This window comes from Notolepis coatsorum (genome assembly GCF_963971535.1).
Source record: "Notolepis coatsorum genome assembly, chromosome: 2".
Taxonomy (NCBI): domain Eukaryota; kingdom Metazoa; phylum Chordata; class Actinopteri; order Aulopiformes; family Paralepididae; genus Notolepis; species Notolepis coatsorum.
In genome coordinates, this window is record NC_140166.1 from 79,862,240 (window position 1) to 79,881,049 (window position 18,810).

The following is an 18,810-nucleotide window of genomic DNA, read 5'->3' on the forward strand; positions in this document are numbered from 1 at the left end:
ATAACTGATAGGGCATACAGACCCTCAATCACACTGCCTACTTGCTCAGATGCGTATATTCATTGAATTATATTGTTTACACTGCCTATTTTAACTTTTCTTCTGTACTATAATTGTATTGCCTGTATTTATGTCTTCTACTATTACCCTGCCCATACCTGTACCTCCCCACCCCTCCTGCTTTGATGCCTGAATATCAAGGGGAAACGACACTGGTATGGTCCCGTTAACAAGCCAATGTTGACCCGTCTCGTTCTTTTCAGAGTAAAAAAACTCACATACCGTACAGGGACAGCAAATTGACGCGGCTACTCAAAGACTCGTTGGGAGGCAACTGCAGGACGGTCATGATCGCCAACGTTAGCCCGTCTTCCAAGTCCTATGACGACACCCACAACACGCTGAAGTACGCCAACCGGGCCAAGGAAATCAAGTCTTCGGTCAGTCGACGCTAATCCGCTCATGTCATTTTACAGTGATGCTCATTTCAAAGCTATTTCAAATTTCAAAGCGATATATTATGCGCACTTGGAATGTCATTGTTAATTCCGTTCATAATTACCCCCCTCTCTTTCTGTCTCACTCTCTCCTTGGTTTGTCATTTTTTTTATTCCTACCAGCTGAAGAGTAATGTTGTCAGCCTCGACAGTCACATCAGCCAGTATGCAGTGGTCTGTGAGCAGCAAAGAAAAGAGGTACAGAAATTGGACGAACGAACACTGAAATGGTGCAATAGAAAACATATTTTACCACCTTAATTATTAACCCTTTGAGGTGTATGGGTTTTCCCCCCAAATGTTTCCTTATGCTACATTAAAATAAAATGCAAAGCGAAATAATTAGAGGCGGCGCAAATGCATAATAGTCAATTGAAAGATGCAAACAAAGGCGAACAGGCGGTGCAAATTCGCCAGGCGAGATGGAGCAAATATAGGTTTATCTTAACAATGAATATGAAATATACTGCTACGAATGCTCTGTGACATATACAGGTATTGAGTGGGTTACACACCTGATTCTTAAAAAAAAATTAAATAAAAAATTTAACAATGCTACGGAGACTAACGCACTAGCATGTCTCCACGGCACTTTTGCTAGTTATCAACTGTCAAACTGACGCGAGTAAAGCAAGACAATATTTCTCGTCACGTTGTATCTGAAGATACAGTTATAGAATTCTATTAGGGATGTTCGATATTGGCTTTTTTTACCTATACCGATATTGTCCAACTCTTAATTTCCGATACCGATATCAACCGATACCGATATATGCAGGATATATGCATTCCTAAAAACCGAATAATTTCAGGTAATTAACATTACATATCTCTTGTCGTGGAATTAACACAACATTATGCATACTTTTGACAATAAATAAAATCATAATTTGTTCTTACTTGCTTGCCTGGTTAAATAAAGGTTTTAATTTTTTTGAAAACCGATACCGATCATTTCCTATATCACATTTTAATGCCAATATCGGACATCCCTAAATTCTATCTTATCTTTCATTGACCAGTAGCCATTGTAATATCACACTAATGTTGTCCTTAAAGGAACACGCCAACTTTTCGGGAAATTAGCTTATTTGCCATCTACCCTGGAGATACATACTGTAACTGAGGGGTACAATTCCCTGACTGTATTGTTAGATATGATATTTAATACCACTACCTCATGTACTTTAACTTCTGGCCACCCAGTACAAGATATAAGTATGATGAACACTTTCCCACCTGATGAAACGAATCCACACAAATGTACCAAATCGAAGGTTTAATACAGCAAAGGGTGTATACAACGATCACTTAATTACATTTATGATTTGAAATATGGAATATGCACTTTTATGGCAAATGAGTATTCGTAGGTAAATCAACATTGAATGTCCAATCTCTGGTTACGCAGGGAGTAAGTATACAACCTGGAATATTTAGGAAACGATAGCGAAGGTACTTAGATGATTATAGCTGGATACACTAAGGGGGGGGGGGGTCCCGCTGGTTGTAAGACAGTAGGAGGGGGGGGTTAGAGAAGCCGCTGGCGGTATCCCATCTGGCCGACGGTGTCTTGGGAGAATCCAAAGTCTTGGACACGGTGCCCACAGAACCTCGGGCCGCAGACGAATACAGCTGGACCCTCTGTGGACGGTATCTGCCGGTCCACAACGGAGAGACGTGAGGCGACCTCACGTGTAGAGCGCCGTCTCACCTGGAGTCCTCTCCGGGGGGTAATTCCAACACTCCGCAGTGTTGGCCTTTATCCATAGAATAATCAAAGCACACAAAGCATAATCCAAGCCGTGGAAGGCTCGCCGTCGTCCGGGTAGAGTAATCCAATATACAGGTCCAGTCGCTCTTGGCCCGGAGCTCCTCGGATGCAATCACCACTAGGGGTCTGACCAGCCTGGTTAAGCGTCCAGATAACGTCAGGAACGATGGGGGTACTGATAACTTTAGAACTCTAACCGAACGATGCACCATACATAAATAGACTATTATTAGCTTAATAGAATACGTCCAACTCGACGGTATAGTGCCAAACTATGACTATTCAACTATTAATCTACACGATATCTCAATGCCTATTCTGGGCCAAGTAGGCCTTACTACACCGCACGTGCGTCGTGGGGAGGCTTTTGCGTCTGTCACTCTGTTGGAGGGTAAAGAACTGGACTAAAAGAAAGTTCTACTTTACTTGCGCCATATATATATGCGCTATGAACAAATAGTACCATTCGTATTTCGCCCGACGTATTACTACGCTGGTACCGGACTTGCCACGACATGTTAGGCGGCACGATTGAACTTGGACCTAGGGGTATGGCAACCTGGCGCCAGGTTCTCGTCCAATGGTAGAATGAAACTATTATGGGCTGTTTAGTAGACTAAAGGGATATTCAATGCATATTGTACAAGGAATATACAGGGGATATCAAACGATATACAAATACAATTAAATATATATATATAAATAAATATACATATTCGGTTTAATCTGATCCTTCACAACAGCCGCCCCCTAATTAGTCCCACCTAATTAGCTAAACAGAGACAGATTAACCGCACTGTCTACCACTCAAGGTCCGCTGTAAGGGTCAGTCAACTCACAAAGTCATAGGGTCATGGTCATCATCGATAGTATCTGGGAGTTGGGGCAGTTCTATGAGCCTCGCCACGGGACGTGTGTAGGTGCGCCCTTGGACGAGTACTTCAGCTGCTCGGACCTTGCCATCGGCACCGGTGATCACTTTGCTCACGCGGCCAGCCGGCCACATAGCTCTGGGTAGTGACTGGTCAATAATCATGACGACTGTTCCTTCTGTCAAATTGTCTCTCTCTTTTACCCACTTCTGGCGGGTCTGTAGAGACGGTAGGTAGTGAAGTAGGAAGCTGCTCCAAAACTTGTCAGCTAGTACTTGGCTGTACCTCCACATTCTTCGGCCGTTCGCTTCTTCAGGCCTGTACATTGTCTGGGGTAGCGCGGGGTCCAGCCGCCCCATTAGGAGTGTGTTGGGGGTGACTGGGTCGACATCTGCTACATCACTGGAGACGTAACCGAGGGGCTTTGAGTTCAATACTCCCTCGATCTCCGTGAGGACTGTCATTAGGACTTCTTCCGCCACAGTCTGGGCTCCGAGTACTGCGTACAGGGCTGTCTTTATAGAACGTACTTCTCGTTCCCAAGTTCCACCGAAGTGAGGTGCGTTCGGGGGATTAAACTGGAAGTCAATCTGGGCTGGAGCGAGGTGGGTCTTAAGTTCTGGGCCCATAGCTTGGAAGCTCTCTCTCAGCTCTCTTTCTCCGCCTTTGAAGTTGGTCCCGTGATCAGACAACAATGTAGACGGTTTTCCTTTCCGTGATGTGAATCTCCGGAAGGCCATAAGGAATGAGTCTGTGCTCATGGTCGGAAGGAGCTCGATATGTATCGCTCTGGTGGTCATGCATTTGAATACAATACCCCACCGCTTCTCGGTGCCTCTTCCTCTCTTTATATACAACGGGCCAAAGCAGTCCATGCCTGTGGAGTGGAATGGCTTGTCGCCGATTCTGAGGCGACAGGGGGGTAGGTCAGCCATCCGTGGTATGCTGGGCTGCGCCACTTACGGCAGTCTAGACGGGTTCGCTGGAAGCGCCGTACTGCTTCTCTCCCTTGCAATATCCAATAACGACGTCTGATCTCCGCGAAGACTCTCTCTGCTCCTGCGTGGTGTACATCCTCGTCGTATTTCTTTATGATCAGCTCTGTGACCTTGTGTCGGCTGTTCAAGACGATCGGGTGCTTAATGTCATCTGGTAGATCGGGGGCTCTCCGCAGGCGACCACCCACTCGGATGAGATTATGGGCGTCACTCTCTGGTGCCAGGTGAATCAGTCTGCTGTCTGATGGGACAGGGTTTCCTCCCTGTAGACAGTCTAGCTCATCGGGGAACGAGTCTCTCTGGGCTCGTTGTAGTAGAAGAAGTTCTGCTTCTTCGTAGTCAGCTGCTGACATGTCAGTGGTGGACTGAATCTCTGGGTGGTGCCGCAGGAATGTTCTTTGTTGCGCACTCTCTAGGGTACTGCAGTCATCTATGTTGGGGTCTGTGGAGGCGACAGTGCTCAGTCCACAGAACATAGGTTTCTTGTTCTCAGCCTCCTCGTTACTTGCTTCCCTCGGGGTGGGCGTAGGCCAATCTCCTTCCGGGAGCTTGAGGAATGCTGGTCCGTCACTGTAGATGTTGCGACGGGTTAGGTCATCCAGAGACATTCCCCGGGTGATGACGTCAGCTGGGTTGTGTTTGGTGTCCACATACCGCCAGCTTGCTTCTTCTGTTAATTCTTGAATCTCGGTGACTCTGACTCCCACGAAGACTTTGTATCTGCATGAATCAGACTTGATCCATGTGAGTACTGTCGTGGAATCTGACCACAAGATTGTTCTATGCACCGGAATGATGAGTTCACGTTGGATTAACGTGGCTAGATGTGCTCCTGCGAGGGCTGCGCAGAGCTCTAGACGTGGGATAGATTGTTGCTTACGTGGGGCTATTCTTGAGCGGGCCGGGATGAAAGCAGTGTGTATCTTTCCTCCCATCTCTTGGGCACGCAAATAGGCCACCGATCCGTAGGCTACTTCAGAGGCGTCGCTGAAGACGTGTAGCTCAATCTCGCATGTCTCTGGCCTCACTGTGGATGGGAAGTAGCTGCGGCGTATATTGACACCTGGGAGTGAGCGGAGTTCCGTCTCCCACTCTCTCCATGTTGAGGCAAGGTGTGCGGGTATTGGGTCGTCCCAGCCCTGGTCCTTGTCCCATAGTGCTCGTACAATCATCTTTGCCCTGGTGGTGTAAGGTAGAATACATCCCAACAGGTCATATTGTCTGGCGAGTGTTCTGTACACACTCCGTCTGGTGGTCGGTATCGCCGCCGACCTTCCCTGCTCTGGAGCCAAGGGTTTGTGTCTTTAGTGGAGCGAGTCTGTTTTGAAGCGCCAGACTAGTCCTAGTGTCATTTCTTGGGCTTCTCCTGGGATTGTCGCCATCCAGGTCTCGCTGCTGGCAGCCTTGTCCGCGGAGGAGAGGCTGCGCAATACGTGCGGGTCGCTGCTGGCCCACTGCCTGAGATCAAAGCCGCCTTTGATTAGGGAGGCGCGTAACTTGATTAGGAGAGCCTCGGCTTCTTCTTGAGTCGAGACGCTTTGTAAACAGTTGTCCACGTAGAAACTGTTCTTCACACTGTGTTGGACCTCTTCATCTGCTGCTGGGTCCTCTGTGACGTGTTTCTGTAGTGCAAAGGTAGCACAGCACGGGCTGCATGTGGTTCCGAAGGGGAGTACTTCCCACTGGTAGATGGATGGGTTCTCATCTCCGATCTTCTCTCTCCATAGGAACCGTAGCAGAGGCTTGTCCTCCTCTACTAGTCTCACCTGCAAGAACATCCCTTTGATATCCCCGCTTATAGCCACCTTGTCCTGGCGGAAGCGCAGTAGCACGCCTAGTAGGGAGGGGCCGAGTGTGGGGCCGGGCAAGAGCTCTTTATTCAGATTCTGGGATCCGATTTGGTAGCTGCAGTTAAACACAATGCGATCCTTGCCGTTGTGATGGACCTTGTGATGCGGCACGTACCATGATTCGGTCGTCTGATCGGCCTCTTTAATGTCAATCTTTGTTACGTGTCCCGCTGTGATTAGCTTCTCAATCTCAGCTCGGTACACACTCTCTTGAGCGGGGTCTTTGGCTAGGCGCCGCTCTGTGTTCAGTAGATAGCGCTCCGTGGCGTCTTTCTTTGCGTGAAAGGTGGGCATTCCCTCTCGCCTCAGGAGTGGAGTTGCGTATCTCATCACTCCGCCGACTGTGACTCTCTGTCCCCTGCTCGAGTAGGTTGATGGCGTAAATGTCTTCTTTAGAGCGAATATCTTTCTTTTCGTTCTTAAAGGGCATTGTCTCTAGGGTCCATAGCCTCTCGACATGCTGCAGGAGAGTGGTGTCTTCTTCTGTCGTTCTGGAGTGGAAGCAGCTAGTGGCTGCTGTTCGGTTGAGAGATTTAGCGAGGGGGCCTTGTAGGGTCCACCCTAAGCGGGTCTCGACTGCTGCAGGACAGCCTCGGGGGCCTGTATGGACCCGGTCAATCGGGACTATGAGTTCTGCATGGTCGGAGCCTATCAACAGGGTCGGGGTAGCGCCGTCTATGAGCGGGATAGGTAATTGGCGCAGGTGCACATATTTATCCATCAACTTGGTGACAGGGTAGGTGTACTGCGATAGTCCTATTTCTTGGCTGGTGAAAGCATTTGTGATCTTGTACCGTCGCTCTGGCTGCCCGTTGGCTGCGATGGTGAAGGAGACATTCTCGCCCTTTATCGTCTTTAAATCTCTTCTTATTGTCCGAATCGTCATTTCGTTCTTGCTCCCCCGCAGTCCCAACTGGGTCGCAGCGGAGGCGAGCAGAAGGGTCTTCTCTGACCCATCATCAAGGACGGCGTAAGTGTCCATGACTTTATCTTGGTAGCTCAATGTCACACGGACTACCTTTAAGAGCACTTGGGCTCCGCTGCTGCTGGCGGGGTCAATGTACATGACACTTGCCTTGGTGCCGCTCCGTGGTGCAGGTATAGGCCGTCTTCCGTTACTTTCGTGTAGTATATCTAGATGGGCTCCATCGCACCGGCTGCACCTTTTCTTTAGGCGGCATTCGGCTGCCATGTGGGGCCGCGCACATCGATAACAGCGCCGGTTGGACTTTATCCATTGACTCACTTCTTCTGCATTCATCTTTGTGAATGAGTCACATTGTGACAGCCAGTGTTCTTTCTCACAGTAGGGACACGCTATCTTCCACTTCTCCTTTCTCGAGGGGGTGCTGTGACTCTTACTGCTCGGTACTGACTCTGATTGGTGCATGACAGTCACCGATCTTCTTCCATCATTTATTCTCCTGGGTCCCTCTCTGGAGCTTGGCGTGCTCCGCCCGAAGGTGTCCAGTCGTAAGCTGCTGACTTCTCTCGCCAGGAAGTCGGCTAGATCAAGGAGGGATGGCTCGGGGCCGTCGGGATCCCGGTAATCCCTCTGCCGCCTAAAGCGCTCCTGTCTTGCGGGTGGCAGCTTCTCCAAAATCCTCTCGACGTTAGAGTTGGCGTATAGCTCATGCATGCCCTTCTCCCGTTGCGCTCCCAGCATCCCTACCAGGGACTGCACTTTGATTGACAGGTCGTCTAGTGAGCGATTGTCTGTGGCTGGGGGTAGGCGGTCAATATGCCTTATCTCCTGGATTACGTAATCCCATATACGTCCATATCTCTGATCCAGCGCTGCAAGGGCCGCTGTGTATGGAGTCGAAGAGGTAGCATAGGCTAGCGCTATATTGTGCGCTCGCGGTACTTTCAGGTGCTTCAGTAGTATTGCATACTTGTGGCGTTCATCAGCGACATCCACCATCATTGTCTCTAAGCACATCCGGAGCTCCGTGTACTGTGCTCGACTCTCATAGGCGAAGTCTGGGAATGACGGCGTGGCGTTGTATGACGCCGTGGATGGCTGATACATCGGCGAGCGTTGGGGGAGAGACCTCCTGGGCGAGTCCCCTCTTGCGCCTCGCTGTGGGCTGGTACTGGCAGGGTACCATGGCCCGCTGGTCCAGGTACTGTTCCTCGGGGCTGGTCGTGCGTCGTGCTCACCCGTGAATAGAGTCGGGGGTCTGTAGCGCAGCGCCGCGGGGGTATAGCCTGGACTGTATGGGACCTCCTGGTCCGGTGGAGTACTGTGCTGTCGTCGGGCTTGGTTCTCCTCTTCTCCCTCTTCTTCCTCTATCAGATCTTCCAGATCCTGTAATCGTTTATTTAGCTTCTCCGCAGTGTATGCCGCTCCTTCCTTGTAGCTGGGTCTCGCTTGGACCGGTATGGGAAGGGGGTCTGCGGGGGGTCTAGACTCGGTCTGTTGGTCAAGTTCAGGGTCGCTTGCTCGTTGTGGTGACGCTGCTCTTGACTGTTGTCTCGACGAGTTCCTTGAACCCCTAGTGGAGGGAGAGGGTGTTGTCCTTTTGATCAGCTGCTCTATTAGTTGCGCTTGTAGTCTGTCGCGCTCTGCGTCTCTTTGGGCACCGGCAGCGGCGCGCTGGGCGTCGGCCCGGTCTCTTGCCATATTCTCTTCCATCTGGAAGCGTCTCATCTCCAGACGTGTGCGCTGTTCTTCGCTCCGTTGCTGCGCTTGGAGTCGGTCGCGTTCGGTAGAGGCTGTCAGGCTGACGAGGAACGCCTGTTGTAGTATCCTCTCCGCTTCGCTGGGGGGAGGCGGTTGTGGAGGTGAGCCGCTCCTGCGTGAGCCGCTCCTGGGGGTACTCGTTGGGGAGTCCTGGAGCTCTAGTTCCTCGGCGCTCTCCTCCTCTTCTTCCGTGCAGAGTTCTCTCTCTGTAGGGTTGTCTTCCTCCCGGGGCTGGTCGGGGACTACTTCTTGAGTAGTGGCGGGGGGTAAAGGCATGTCAATTCCCTCCTGGTCCCCACCGTGGGCTTGGTCAGTTACATTAGGACCTACTAGGGCCTCTGTGGTCGGGGAAACCTGGTCGTTAAGGTCAGACATAATTTTACTTTCTACTTCTACCGCGTTTACCGTTTGTCGAAGGCTAGGTAGTTGACTGACAGTGTAAGCCTCTAAGTACTGAGGTGTCTGTCGTCTGCGCCGCGGGCGTTCTAGGTTAGGAGGATCGTTTCGTGGAGTGTTCATCATAGGCCATTTCGATATTAATAACACTATATTAATATTACACTAGTTACCCTCCGGCTCGAAGGACCAATTGTAACTGAGGGGTACAATTCCCTGACTGTATTGTTAGATATGATATTTAATACCACTACCTCATGTACTTTAACTTCTGGCCACCCAGTACAAGATATAAGTATGATGAACACTTTCCCACCTGATGAAACGAATCCACACAAATGTACCAAATCGAAGGTTTAATACAGCAAAGGGTGTATACAACGATCACTTAATTACATTTATGATTTGAAATATGGAATATGCACTTTTATGGCAAATGAGTATTCGTAGGTAAATCAACATTGAATGTCCAATCTCTGGTTACGCAGGGAGTAAGTATACAACCTGGAATATTTAGGAAACGATAGCGAAGGTACTTAGATGATTATAGCTGGATACACTAAGGGGGGGGGGGTCCCGCTGGTTGTAAGACAGTAGGAGGGGGGGGTTAGAGAAGCCGCTGGCGGTATCCCATCTGGCCGACGGTGTCTTGGGAGAATCCAAAGTCTTGGACACGGTGCCCACAGAACCTCGGGCCGCAGACGAATACAGCTGGACCCTCTGTGGACGGTATCTGCCGGTCCACAACGGAGAGACGTGAGGCGACCTCACGTGTAGAGCGCCGTCTCACCTGGAGTCCTCTCCGGGGGGTAATTCCAACACTCCGCAGTGTTGGCCTTTATCCATAGAATAATCAAAGCACACAAAGCATAATCCAAGCCGTGGAAGGCTCGCCGTCGTCCGGGTAGAGTAATCCAATATACAGGTCCAGTCGCTCTTGGCCCGGAGCTCCTCGGATGCAATCACCACTAGGGGTCTGACCAGCCTGGTTAAGCGTCCAGATAACGTCAGGAACGATGGGGGTACTGATAACTTTAGAACTCTAACCGAACGATGCACCATACATAAATAGACTATTATTAGCTTAATAGAATACGTCCAACTCGACGGTATAGTGCCAAACTATGACTATTCAACTATTAATCTACACGATATCTCAATGCCTATTCTGGGCCAAGTAGGCCTTACTACACCGCACGTGCGTCGTGGGGAGGCTTTTGCGTCTGTCACTCTGTTGGAGGGTAAAGAACTGGACTAAAAGAAAGTTCTACTTTACTTGCGCCATATATATATGCGCTATGAACAAATAGTACCATTCGTATTTCGCCCGACGTATTACTACGCTGGTACCGGACTTGCCACGACATGTTAGGCGGCACGATTGAACTTGGACCTAGGGGTATGGCAACCTGGCGCCAGGTTCTCGTCCAATGGTAGAATGAAACTATTATGGGCTGTTTAGTAGACTAAAGGGATATTCAATGCATATTGTACAAGGAATATACAGGGGATATCAAACGATATACAAATACAATTAAATATATATATATAAATAAATATACATATTCGGTTTAATCTGATCCTTCACAACAGCCGCCCCCTAATTAGTCCCACCTAATTAGCTAAACAGAGACAGATTAACCGCACTGTCTACCACTCAAGGTCCGCTGTAAGGGTCAGTCAACTCACAAAGTCATAGGGTCATGGTCATCATCGATAGTATCTGGGAGTTGGGGCAGTTCTATGAGCCTCGCCACGGGACGTGTGTAGGTGCGCCCTTGGACGAGTACTTCAGCTGCTCGGACCTTGCCATCGGCACCGGTGATCACTTTGCTCACGCGGCCAGCCGGCCACATAGCTCTGGGTAGTGACTGGTCAATAATCATGACGACTGTTCCTTCTGTCAAATTGTCTCTCTCTTTTACCCACTTCTGGCGGGTCTGTAGAGACGGTAGGTAGTGAAGTAGGAAGCTGCTCCAAAACTTGTCAGCTAGTACTTGGCTGTACCTCCACATTCTTCGGCCGTTCGCTTCTTCAGGCCTGTACATTGTCTGGGGTAGCGCGGGGTCCAGCCGCCCCATTAGGAGTGTGTTGGGGGTGACTGGGTCGACATCTGCTACATCACTGGAGACGTAACCGAGGGGCTTTGAGTTCAATACTCCCTCGATCTCCGTGAGGACTGTCATTAGGACTTCTTCCGCCACAGTCTGGGCTCCGAGTACTGCGTACAGGGCTGTCTTTATAGAACGTACTTCTCGTTCCCAAGTTCCACCGAAGTGAGGTGCGTTCGGGGGATTAAACTGGAAGTCAATCTGGGCTGGAGCGAGGTGGGTCTTAAGTTCTGGGCCCATAGCTTGGAAGCTCTCTCTCAGCTCTCTTTCTCCGCCTTTGAAGTTGGTCCCGTGATCAGACAACAATGTAGACGGTTTTCCTTTCCGTGATGTGAATCTCCGGAAGGCCATAAGGAATGAGTCTGTGCTCATGGTCGGAAGGAGCTCGATATGTATCGCTCTGGTGGTCATGCATTTGAATACAATACCCCACCGCTTCTCGGTGCCTCTTCCTCTCTTTATATACAACGGGCCAAAGCAGTCCATGCCTGTGGAGTGGAATGGCTTGTCGCCGATTCTGAGGCGACAGGGGGGTAGGTCAGCCATCCGTGGTATGCTGGGCTGCGCCACTTACGGCAGTCTAGACGGGTTCGCTGGAAGCGCCGTACTGCTTCTCTCCCTTGCAATATCCAATAACGACGTCTGATCTCCGCGAAGACTCTCTCTGCTCCTGCGTGGTGTACATCCTCGTCGTATTTCTTTATGATCAGCTCTGTGACCTTGTGTCGGCTGTTCAAGACGATCGGGTGCTTAATGTCATCTGGTAGATCGGGGGCTCTCCGCAGGCGACCACCCACTCGGATGAGATTATGGGCGTCACTCTCTGGTGCCAGGTGAATCAGTCTGCTGTCTGATGGGACAGGGTTTCCTCCCTGTAGACAGTCTAGCTCATCGGGGAACGAGTCTCTCTGGGCTCGTTGTAGTAGAAGAAGTTCTGCTTCTTCGTAGTCAGCTGCTGACATGTCAGTGGTGGACTGAATCTCTGGGTGGTGCCGCAGGAATGTTCTTTGTTGCGCACTCTCTAGGGTACTGCAGTCATCTATGTTGGGGTCTGTGGAGGCGACAGTGCTCAGTCCACAGAACATAGGTTTCTTGTTCTCAGCCTCCTCGTTACTTGCTTCCCTCGGGGTGGGCGTAGGCCAATCTCCTTCCGGGAGCTTGAGGAATGCTGGTCCGTCACTGTAGATGTTGCGACGGGTTAGGTCATCCAGAGACATTCCCCGGGTGATGACGTCAGCTGGGTTGTGTTTGGTGTCCACATACCGCCAGCTTGCTTCTTCTGTTAATTCTTGAATCTCGGTGACTCTGACTCCCACGAAGACTTTGTATCTGCATGAATCAGACTTGATCCATGTGAGTACTGTCGTGGAATCTGACCACAAGATTGTTCTATGCACCGGAATGATGAGTTCACGTTGGATTAACGTGGCTAGATGTGCTCCTGCGAGGGCTGCGCAGAGCTCTAGACGTGGGATAGATTGTTGCTTACGTGGGGCTATTCTTGAGCGGGCCGGGATGAAAGCAGTGTGTATCTTTCCTCCCATCTCTTGGGCACGCAAATAGGCCACCGATCCGTAGGCTACTTCAGAGGCGTCGCTGAAGACGTGTAGCTCAATCTCGCATGTCTCTGGCCTCACTGTGGATGGGAAGTAGCTGCGGCGTATATTGACACCTGGGAGTGAGCGGAGTTCCGTCTCCCACTCTCTCCATGTTGAGGCAAGGTGTGCGGGTATTGGGTCGTCCCAGCCCTGGTCCTTGTCCCATAGTGCTCGTACAATCATCTTTGCCCTGGTGGTGTAAGGTAGAATACATCCCAACAGGTCATATTGTCTGGCGAGTGTTCTGTACACACTCCGTCTGGTGGTCGGTATCGCCGCCGACCTTCCCTGCTCTGGAGCCAAGGGTTTGTGTCTTTAGTGGAGCGAGTCTGTTTTGAAGCGCCAGACTAGTCCTAGTGTCATTTCTTGGGCTTCTCCTGGGATTGTCGCCATCCAGGTCTCGCTGCTGGCAGCCTTGTCCGCGGAGGAGAGGCTGCGCAATACGTGCGGGTCGCTGCTGGCCCACTGCCTGAGATCAAAGCCGCCTTTGATTAGGGAGGCGCGTAACTTGATTAGGAGAGCCTCGGCTTCTTCTTGAGTCGAGACGCTTTGTAAACAGTTGTCCACGTAGAAACTGTTCTTCACACTGTGTTGGACCTCTTCATCTGCTGCTGGGTCCTCTGTGACGTGTTTCTGTAGTGCAAAGGTAGCACAGCACGGGCTGCATGTGGTTCCGAAGGGGAGTACTTCCCACTGGTAGATGGATGGGTTCTCATCTCCGATCTTCTCTCTCCATAGGAACCGTAGCAGAGGCTTGTCCTCCTCTACTAGTCTCACCTGCAAGAACATCCCTTTGATATCCCCGCTTATAGCCACCTTGTCCTGGCGGAAGCGCAGTAGCACGCCTAGTAGGGAGGGGCCGAGTGTGGGGCCGGGCAAGAGCTCTTTATTCAGATTCTGGGATCCGATTTGGTAGCTGCAGTTAAACACAATGCGATCCTTGCCGTTGTGATGGACCTTGTGATGCGGCACGTACCATGATTCGGTCGTCTGATCGGCCTCTTTAATGTCAATCTTTGTTACGTGTCCCGCTGTGATTAGCTTCTCAATCTCAGCTCGGTACACACTCTCTTGAGCGGGGTCTTTGGCTAGGCGCCGCTCTGTGTTCAGTAGATAGCGCTCCGTGGCGTCTTTCTTTGCGTGAAAGGTGGGCATTCCCTCTCGCCTCAGGAGTGGAGTTGCGTATCTCATCACTCCGCCGACTGTGACTCTCTGTCCCCTGCTCGAGTAGGTTGATGGCGTAAATGTCTTCTTTAGAGCGAATATCTTTCTTTTCGTTCTTAAAGGGCATTGTCTCTAGGGTCCATAGCCTCTCGACATGCTGCAGGAGAGTGGTGTCTTCTTCTGTCGTTCTGGAGTGGAAGCAGCTAGTGGCTGCTGTTCGGTTGAGAGATTTAGCGAGGGGGCCTTGTAGGGTCCACCCTAAGCGGGTCTCGACTGCTGCAGGACAGCCTCGGGGGCCTGTATGGACCCGGTCAATCGGGACTATGAGTTCTGCATGGTCGGAGCCTATCAACAGGGTCGGGGTAGCGCCGTCTATGAGCGGGATAGGTAATTGGCGCAGGTGCACATATTTATCCATCAACTTGGTGACAGGGTAGGTGTACTGCGATAGTCCTATTTCTTGGCTGGTGAAAGCATTTGTGATCTTGTACCGTCGCTCTGGCTGCCCGTTGGCTGCGATGGTGAAGGAGACATTCTCGCCCTTTATCGTCTTTAAATCTCTTCTTATTGTCCGAATCGTCATTTCGTTCTTGCTCCCCCGCAGTCCCAACTGGGTCGCAGCGGAGGCGAGCAGAAGGGTCTTCTCTGACCCATCATCAAGGACGGCGTAAGTGTCCATGACTTTATCTTGGTAGCTCAATGTCACACGGACTACCTTTAAGAGCACTTGGGCTCCGCTGCTGCTGGCGGGGTCAATGTACATGACACTTGCCTTGGTGCCGCTCCGTGGTGCAGGTATAGGCCGTCTTCCGTTACTTTCGTGTAGTATATCTAGATGGGCTCCATCGCACCGGCTGCACCTTTTCTTTAGGCGGCATTCGGCTGCCATGTGGGGCCGCGCACATCGATAACAGCGCCGGTTGGACTTTATCCATTGACTCACTTCTTCTGCATTCATCTTTGTGAATGAGTCACATTGTGACAGCCAGTGTTCTTTCTCACAGTAGGGACACGCTATCTTCCACTTCTCCTTTCTCGAGGGGGTGCTGTGACTCTTACTGCTCGGTACTGACTCTGATTGGTGCATGACAGTCACCGATCTTCTTCCATCATTTATTCTCCTGGGTCCCTCTCTGGAGCTTGGCGTGCTCCGCCCGAAGGTGTCCAGTCGTAAGCTGCTGACTTCTCTCGCCAGGAAGTCGGCTAGATCAAGGAGGGATGGCTCGGGGCCGTCGGGATCCCGGTAATCCCTCTGCCGCCTAAAGCGCTCCTGTCTTGCGGGTGGCAGCTTCTCCAAAATCCTCTCGACGTTAGAGTTGGCGTATAGCTCATGCATGCCCTTCTCCCGTTGCGCTCCCAGCATCCCTACCAGGGACTGCACTTTGATTGACAGGTCGTCTAGTGAGCGATTGTCTGTGGCTGGGGGTAGGCGGTCAATATGCCTTATCTCCTGGATTACGTAATCCCATATACGTCCATATCTCTGATCCAGCGCTGCAAGGGCCGCTGTGTATGGAGTCGAAGAGGTAGCATAGGCTAGCGCTATATTGTGCGCTCGCGGTACTTTCAGGTGCTTCAGTAGTATTGCATACTTGTGGCGTTCATCAGCGACATCCACCATCATTGTCTCTAAGCACATCCGGAGCTCCGTGTACTGTGCTCGACTCTCATAGGCGAAGTCTGGGAATGACGGCGTGGCGTTGTATGACGCCGTGGATGGCTGATACATCGGCGAGCGTTGGGGGAGAGACCTCCTGGGCGAGTCCCCTCTTGCGCCTCGCTGTGGGCTGGTACTGGCAGGGTACCATGGCCCGCTGGTCCAGGTACTGTTCCTCGGGGCTGGTCGTGCGTCGTGCTCACCCGTGAATAGAGTCGGGGGTCTGTAGCGCAGCGCCGCGGGGGTATAGCCTGGACTGTATGGGACCTCCTGGTCCGGTGGAGTACTGTGCTGTCGTCGGGCTTGGTTCTCCTCTTCTCCCTCTTCTTCCTCTATCAGATCTTCCAGATCCTGTAATCGTTTATTTAGCTTCTCCGCAGTGTATGCCGCTCCTTCCTTGTAGCTGGGTCTCGCTTGGACCGGTATGGGAAGGGGGTCTGCGGGGGGTCTAGACTCGGTCTGTTGGTCAAGTTCAGGGTCGCTTGCTCGTTGTGGTGACGCTGCTCTTGACTGTTGTCTCGACGAGTTCCTTGAACCCCTAGTGGAGGGAGAGGGTGTTGTCCTTTTGATCAGCTGCTCTATTAGTTGCGCTTGTAGTCTGTCGCGCTCTGCGTCTCTTTGGGCACCGGCAGCGGCGCGCTGGGCGTCGGCCCGGTCTCTTGCCATATTCTCTTCCATCTGGAAGCGTCTCATCTCCAGACGTGTGCGCTGTTCTTCGCTCCGTTGCTGCGCTTGGAGTCGGTCGCGTTCGGTAGAGGCTGTCAGGCTGACGAGGAACGCCTGTTGTAGTATCCTCTCCGCTTCGCTGGGGGGAGGCGGTTGTGGAGGTGAGCCGCTCCTGCGTGAGCCGCTCCTGGGGGTACTCGTTGGGGAGTCCTGGAGCTCTAGTTCCTCGGCGCTCTCCTCCTCTTCTTCCGTGCAGAGTTCTCTCTCTGTAGGGTTGTCTTCCTCCCGGGGCTGGTCGGGGACTACTTCTTGAGTAGTGGCGGGGGGTAAAGGCATGTCAATTCCCTCCTGGTCCCCACCGTGGGCTTGGTCAGTTACATTAGGACCTACTAGGGCCTCTGTGGTCGGGGAAACCTGGTCGTTAAGGTCAGACATAATTTTACTTTCTACTTCTACCGCGTTTACCGTTTGTCGAAGGCTAGGTAGTTGACTGACAGTGTAAGCCTCTAAGTACTGAGGTGTCTGTCGTCTGCGCCGCGGGCGTTCTAGGTTAGGAGGATCGTTTCGTGGAGTGTTCATCATAGGCCATTTCGATATTAATAACACTATATTAATATTACACTAGTTACCCTCCGGCTCGAAGGACCAATTGTAACTGAGGGGTACAATTCCCTGACTGTATTGTTAGATATGATATTTAATACCACTACCTCATGTACTTTAACTTCTGGCCACCCAGTACAAGATATAAGTATGATGAACACTTTCCCACCTGATGAAACGAATCCACACAAATGTACCAAATCGAAGGTTTAATACAGCAAAGGGTGTATACAACGATCACTTAATTACATTTATGATTTGAAATATGGAATATGCACTTTTATGGCAAATGAGTATTCGTAGGTAAATCAACATTGAATGTCCAATCTCTGGTTACGCAGGGAGTAAGTATACAACCTGGAATATTTAGGAAACGATAGCGAAGGTACTTAGATGATTATAGCTGGATACACTAAGGGGGGGGGGGTCCCGCTGGTTGTAAGACAGTAGGAGGGGGGGGTTAGAGAAGCCGCTGGCGGTATCCCATCTGGCCGACGGTGTCTTGGGAGAATCCAAAGTCTTGGACACGGTGCCCACAGAACCTCGGGCCGCAGACGAATACAGCTGGACCCTCTGTGGACGGTATCTGCCGGTCCACAACGGAGAGACGTGAGGCGACCTCACGTGTAGAGCGCCGTCTCACCTGGAGTCCTCTCCGGGGGGTAATTCCAACACTCCGCAGTGTTGGCCTTTATCCATAGAATAATCAAAGCACACAAAGCATAATCCAAGCCGTGGAAGGCTCGCCGTCGTCCGGGTAGAGTAATCCAATATACAGGTCCAGTCGCTCTTGGCCCGGAGCTCCTCGGATGCAATCACCACTAGGGGTCTGACCAGCCTGGTTAAGCGTCCAGATAACGTCAGGAACGATGGGGGTACTGATAACTTTAGAACTCTAACCGAACGATGCACCATACATAAATAGACTATTATTAGCTTAATAGAATACGTCCAACTCGACGGTATAGTGCCAAACTATGACTATTCAACTATTAATCTACACGATATCTCAATGCCTATTCTGGGCCAAGTAGGCCTTACTACACCGCACGTGCGTCGTGGGGAGGCTTTTGCGTCTGTCACTCTGTTGGAGGGTAAAGAACTGGACTAAAAGAAAGTTCTACTTTACTTGCGCCATATATATATGCGCTATGAACAAATAGTACCATTCGTATTTCGCCCGACGTATTACTACGCTGGTACCGGACTTGCCACGACATGTTAGGCGGCACGATTGAACTTGGACCTAGGGGTATGGCAACCTGGCGCCAGGTTCTCGTCCAATGGTAGAATGAAACTATTATGGGCTGTTTAGTAGACTAAAGGGATATTCAATGCATATTGTACAAGGAATATACAGGGGATATCAAACGATATACAAATACAATTAAATATATATATATAAATAAATATACATATTCGGTTTAATCTGATCCTTCACAACACATACCCTTTTCTTCTCTGTGCATGCAGGGAACAGCCGCACCGTTACCCTAGCTTAGCGTCATTCACTGGAAGTAGGTGTGCCAGTGTAGCCTAGTTCCCAACAGTCACGAAATACACTCCAAATACAACTCCAAAACCTTCCTGTAAACATGACATGTTGTGACCTGTGTACTATTTACCACGTGGAGAGAATTTTTTTTTACAAAATAAAAATTTGACATTTTCGTCTTCTAAGCAGATATATACTCTGAATTTTTTTTTGCCGAACCACTGCTGCCTGGGTGCAGTGATTTCATCACCTCAAAAGCCCTGTTGCTTTTTGAAAAACTGGGCTTTTGACTGTTGGGAACTAGGCTACACTGGCACACCTACTTCCAGTGAATGACGCTAAGCTAGGCTAACGGTGTGGCTGTTCCCTAAGCCTAATGCATGCACAGAGAAGAAACGGGTATGCATCTGCTTGTCTAACTCCAGGGTAGATGGCAAATAAGA

The 18,810-nt window shown here is 50.7% G+C and overlaps 1 protein-coding gene across 1 annotated transcript in view; it reads left to right on the forward strand.

The window, feature by feature from the left end:
- The window catches only part of kif18a (kinesin family member 18A), a 162,416-nt gene that overhangs the window by 41,545 nt on the left and 102,061 nt on the right, over positions 1-18,810 (forward strand). Inside the window, exons 7-8 of the mRNA XM_084308238.1 lie at positions 264-440; positions 621-695. Of these exons, the coding sequence (XP_084164364.1) occupies positions 264-440; positions 621-695 (252 nt within the window). The remainder of the gene's footprint in view (positions 1-263; positions 441-620; positions 696-18,810) is intronic.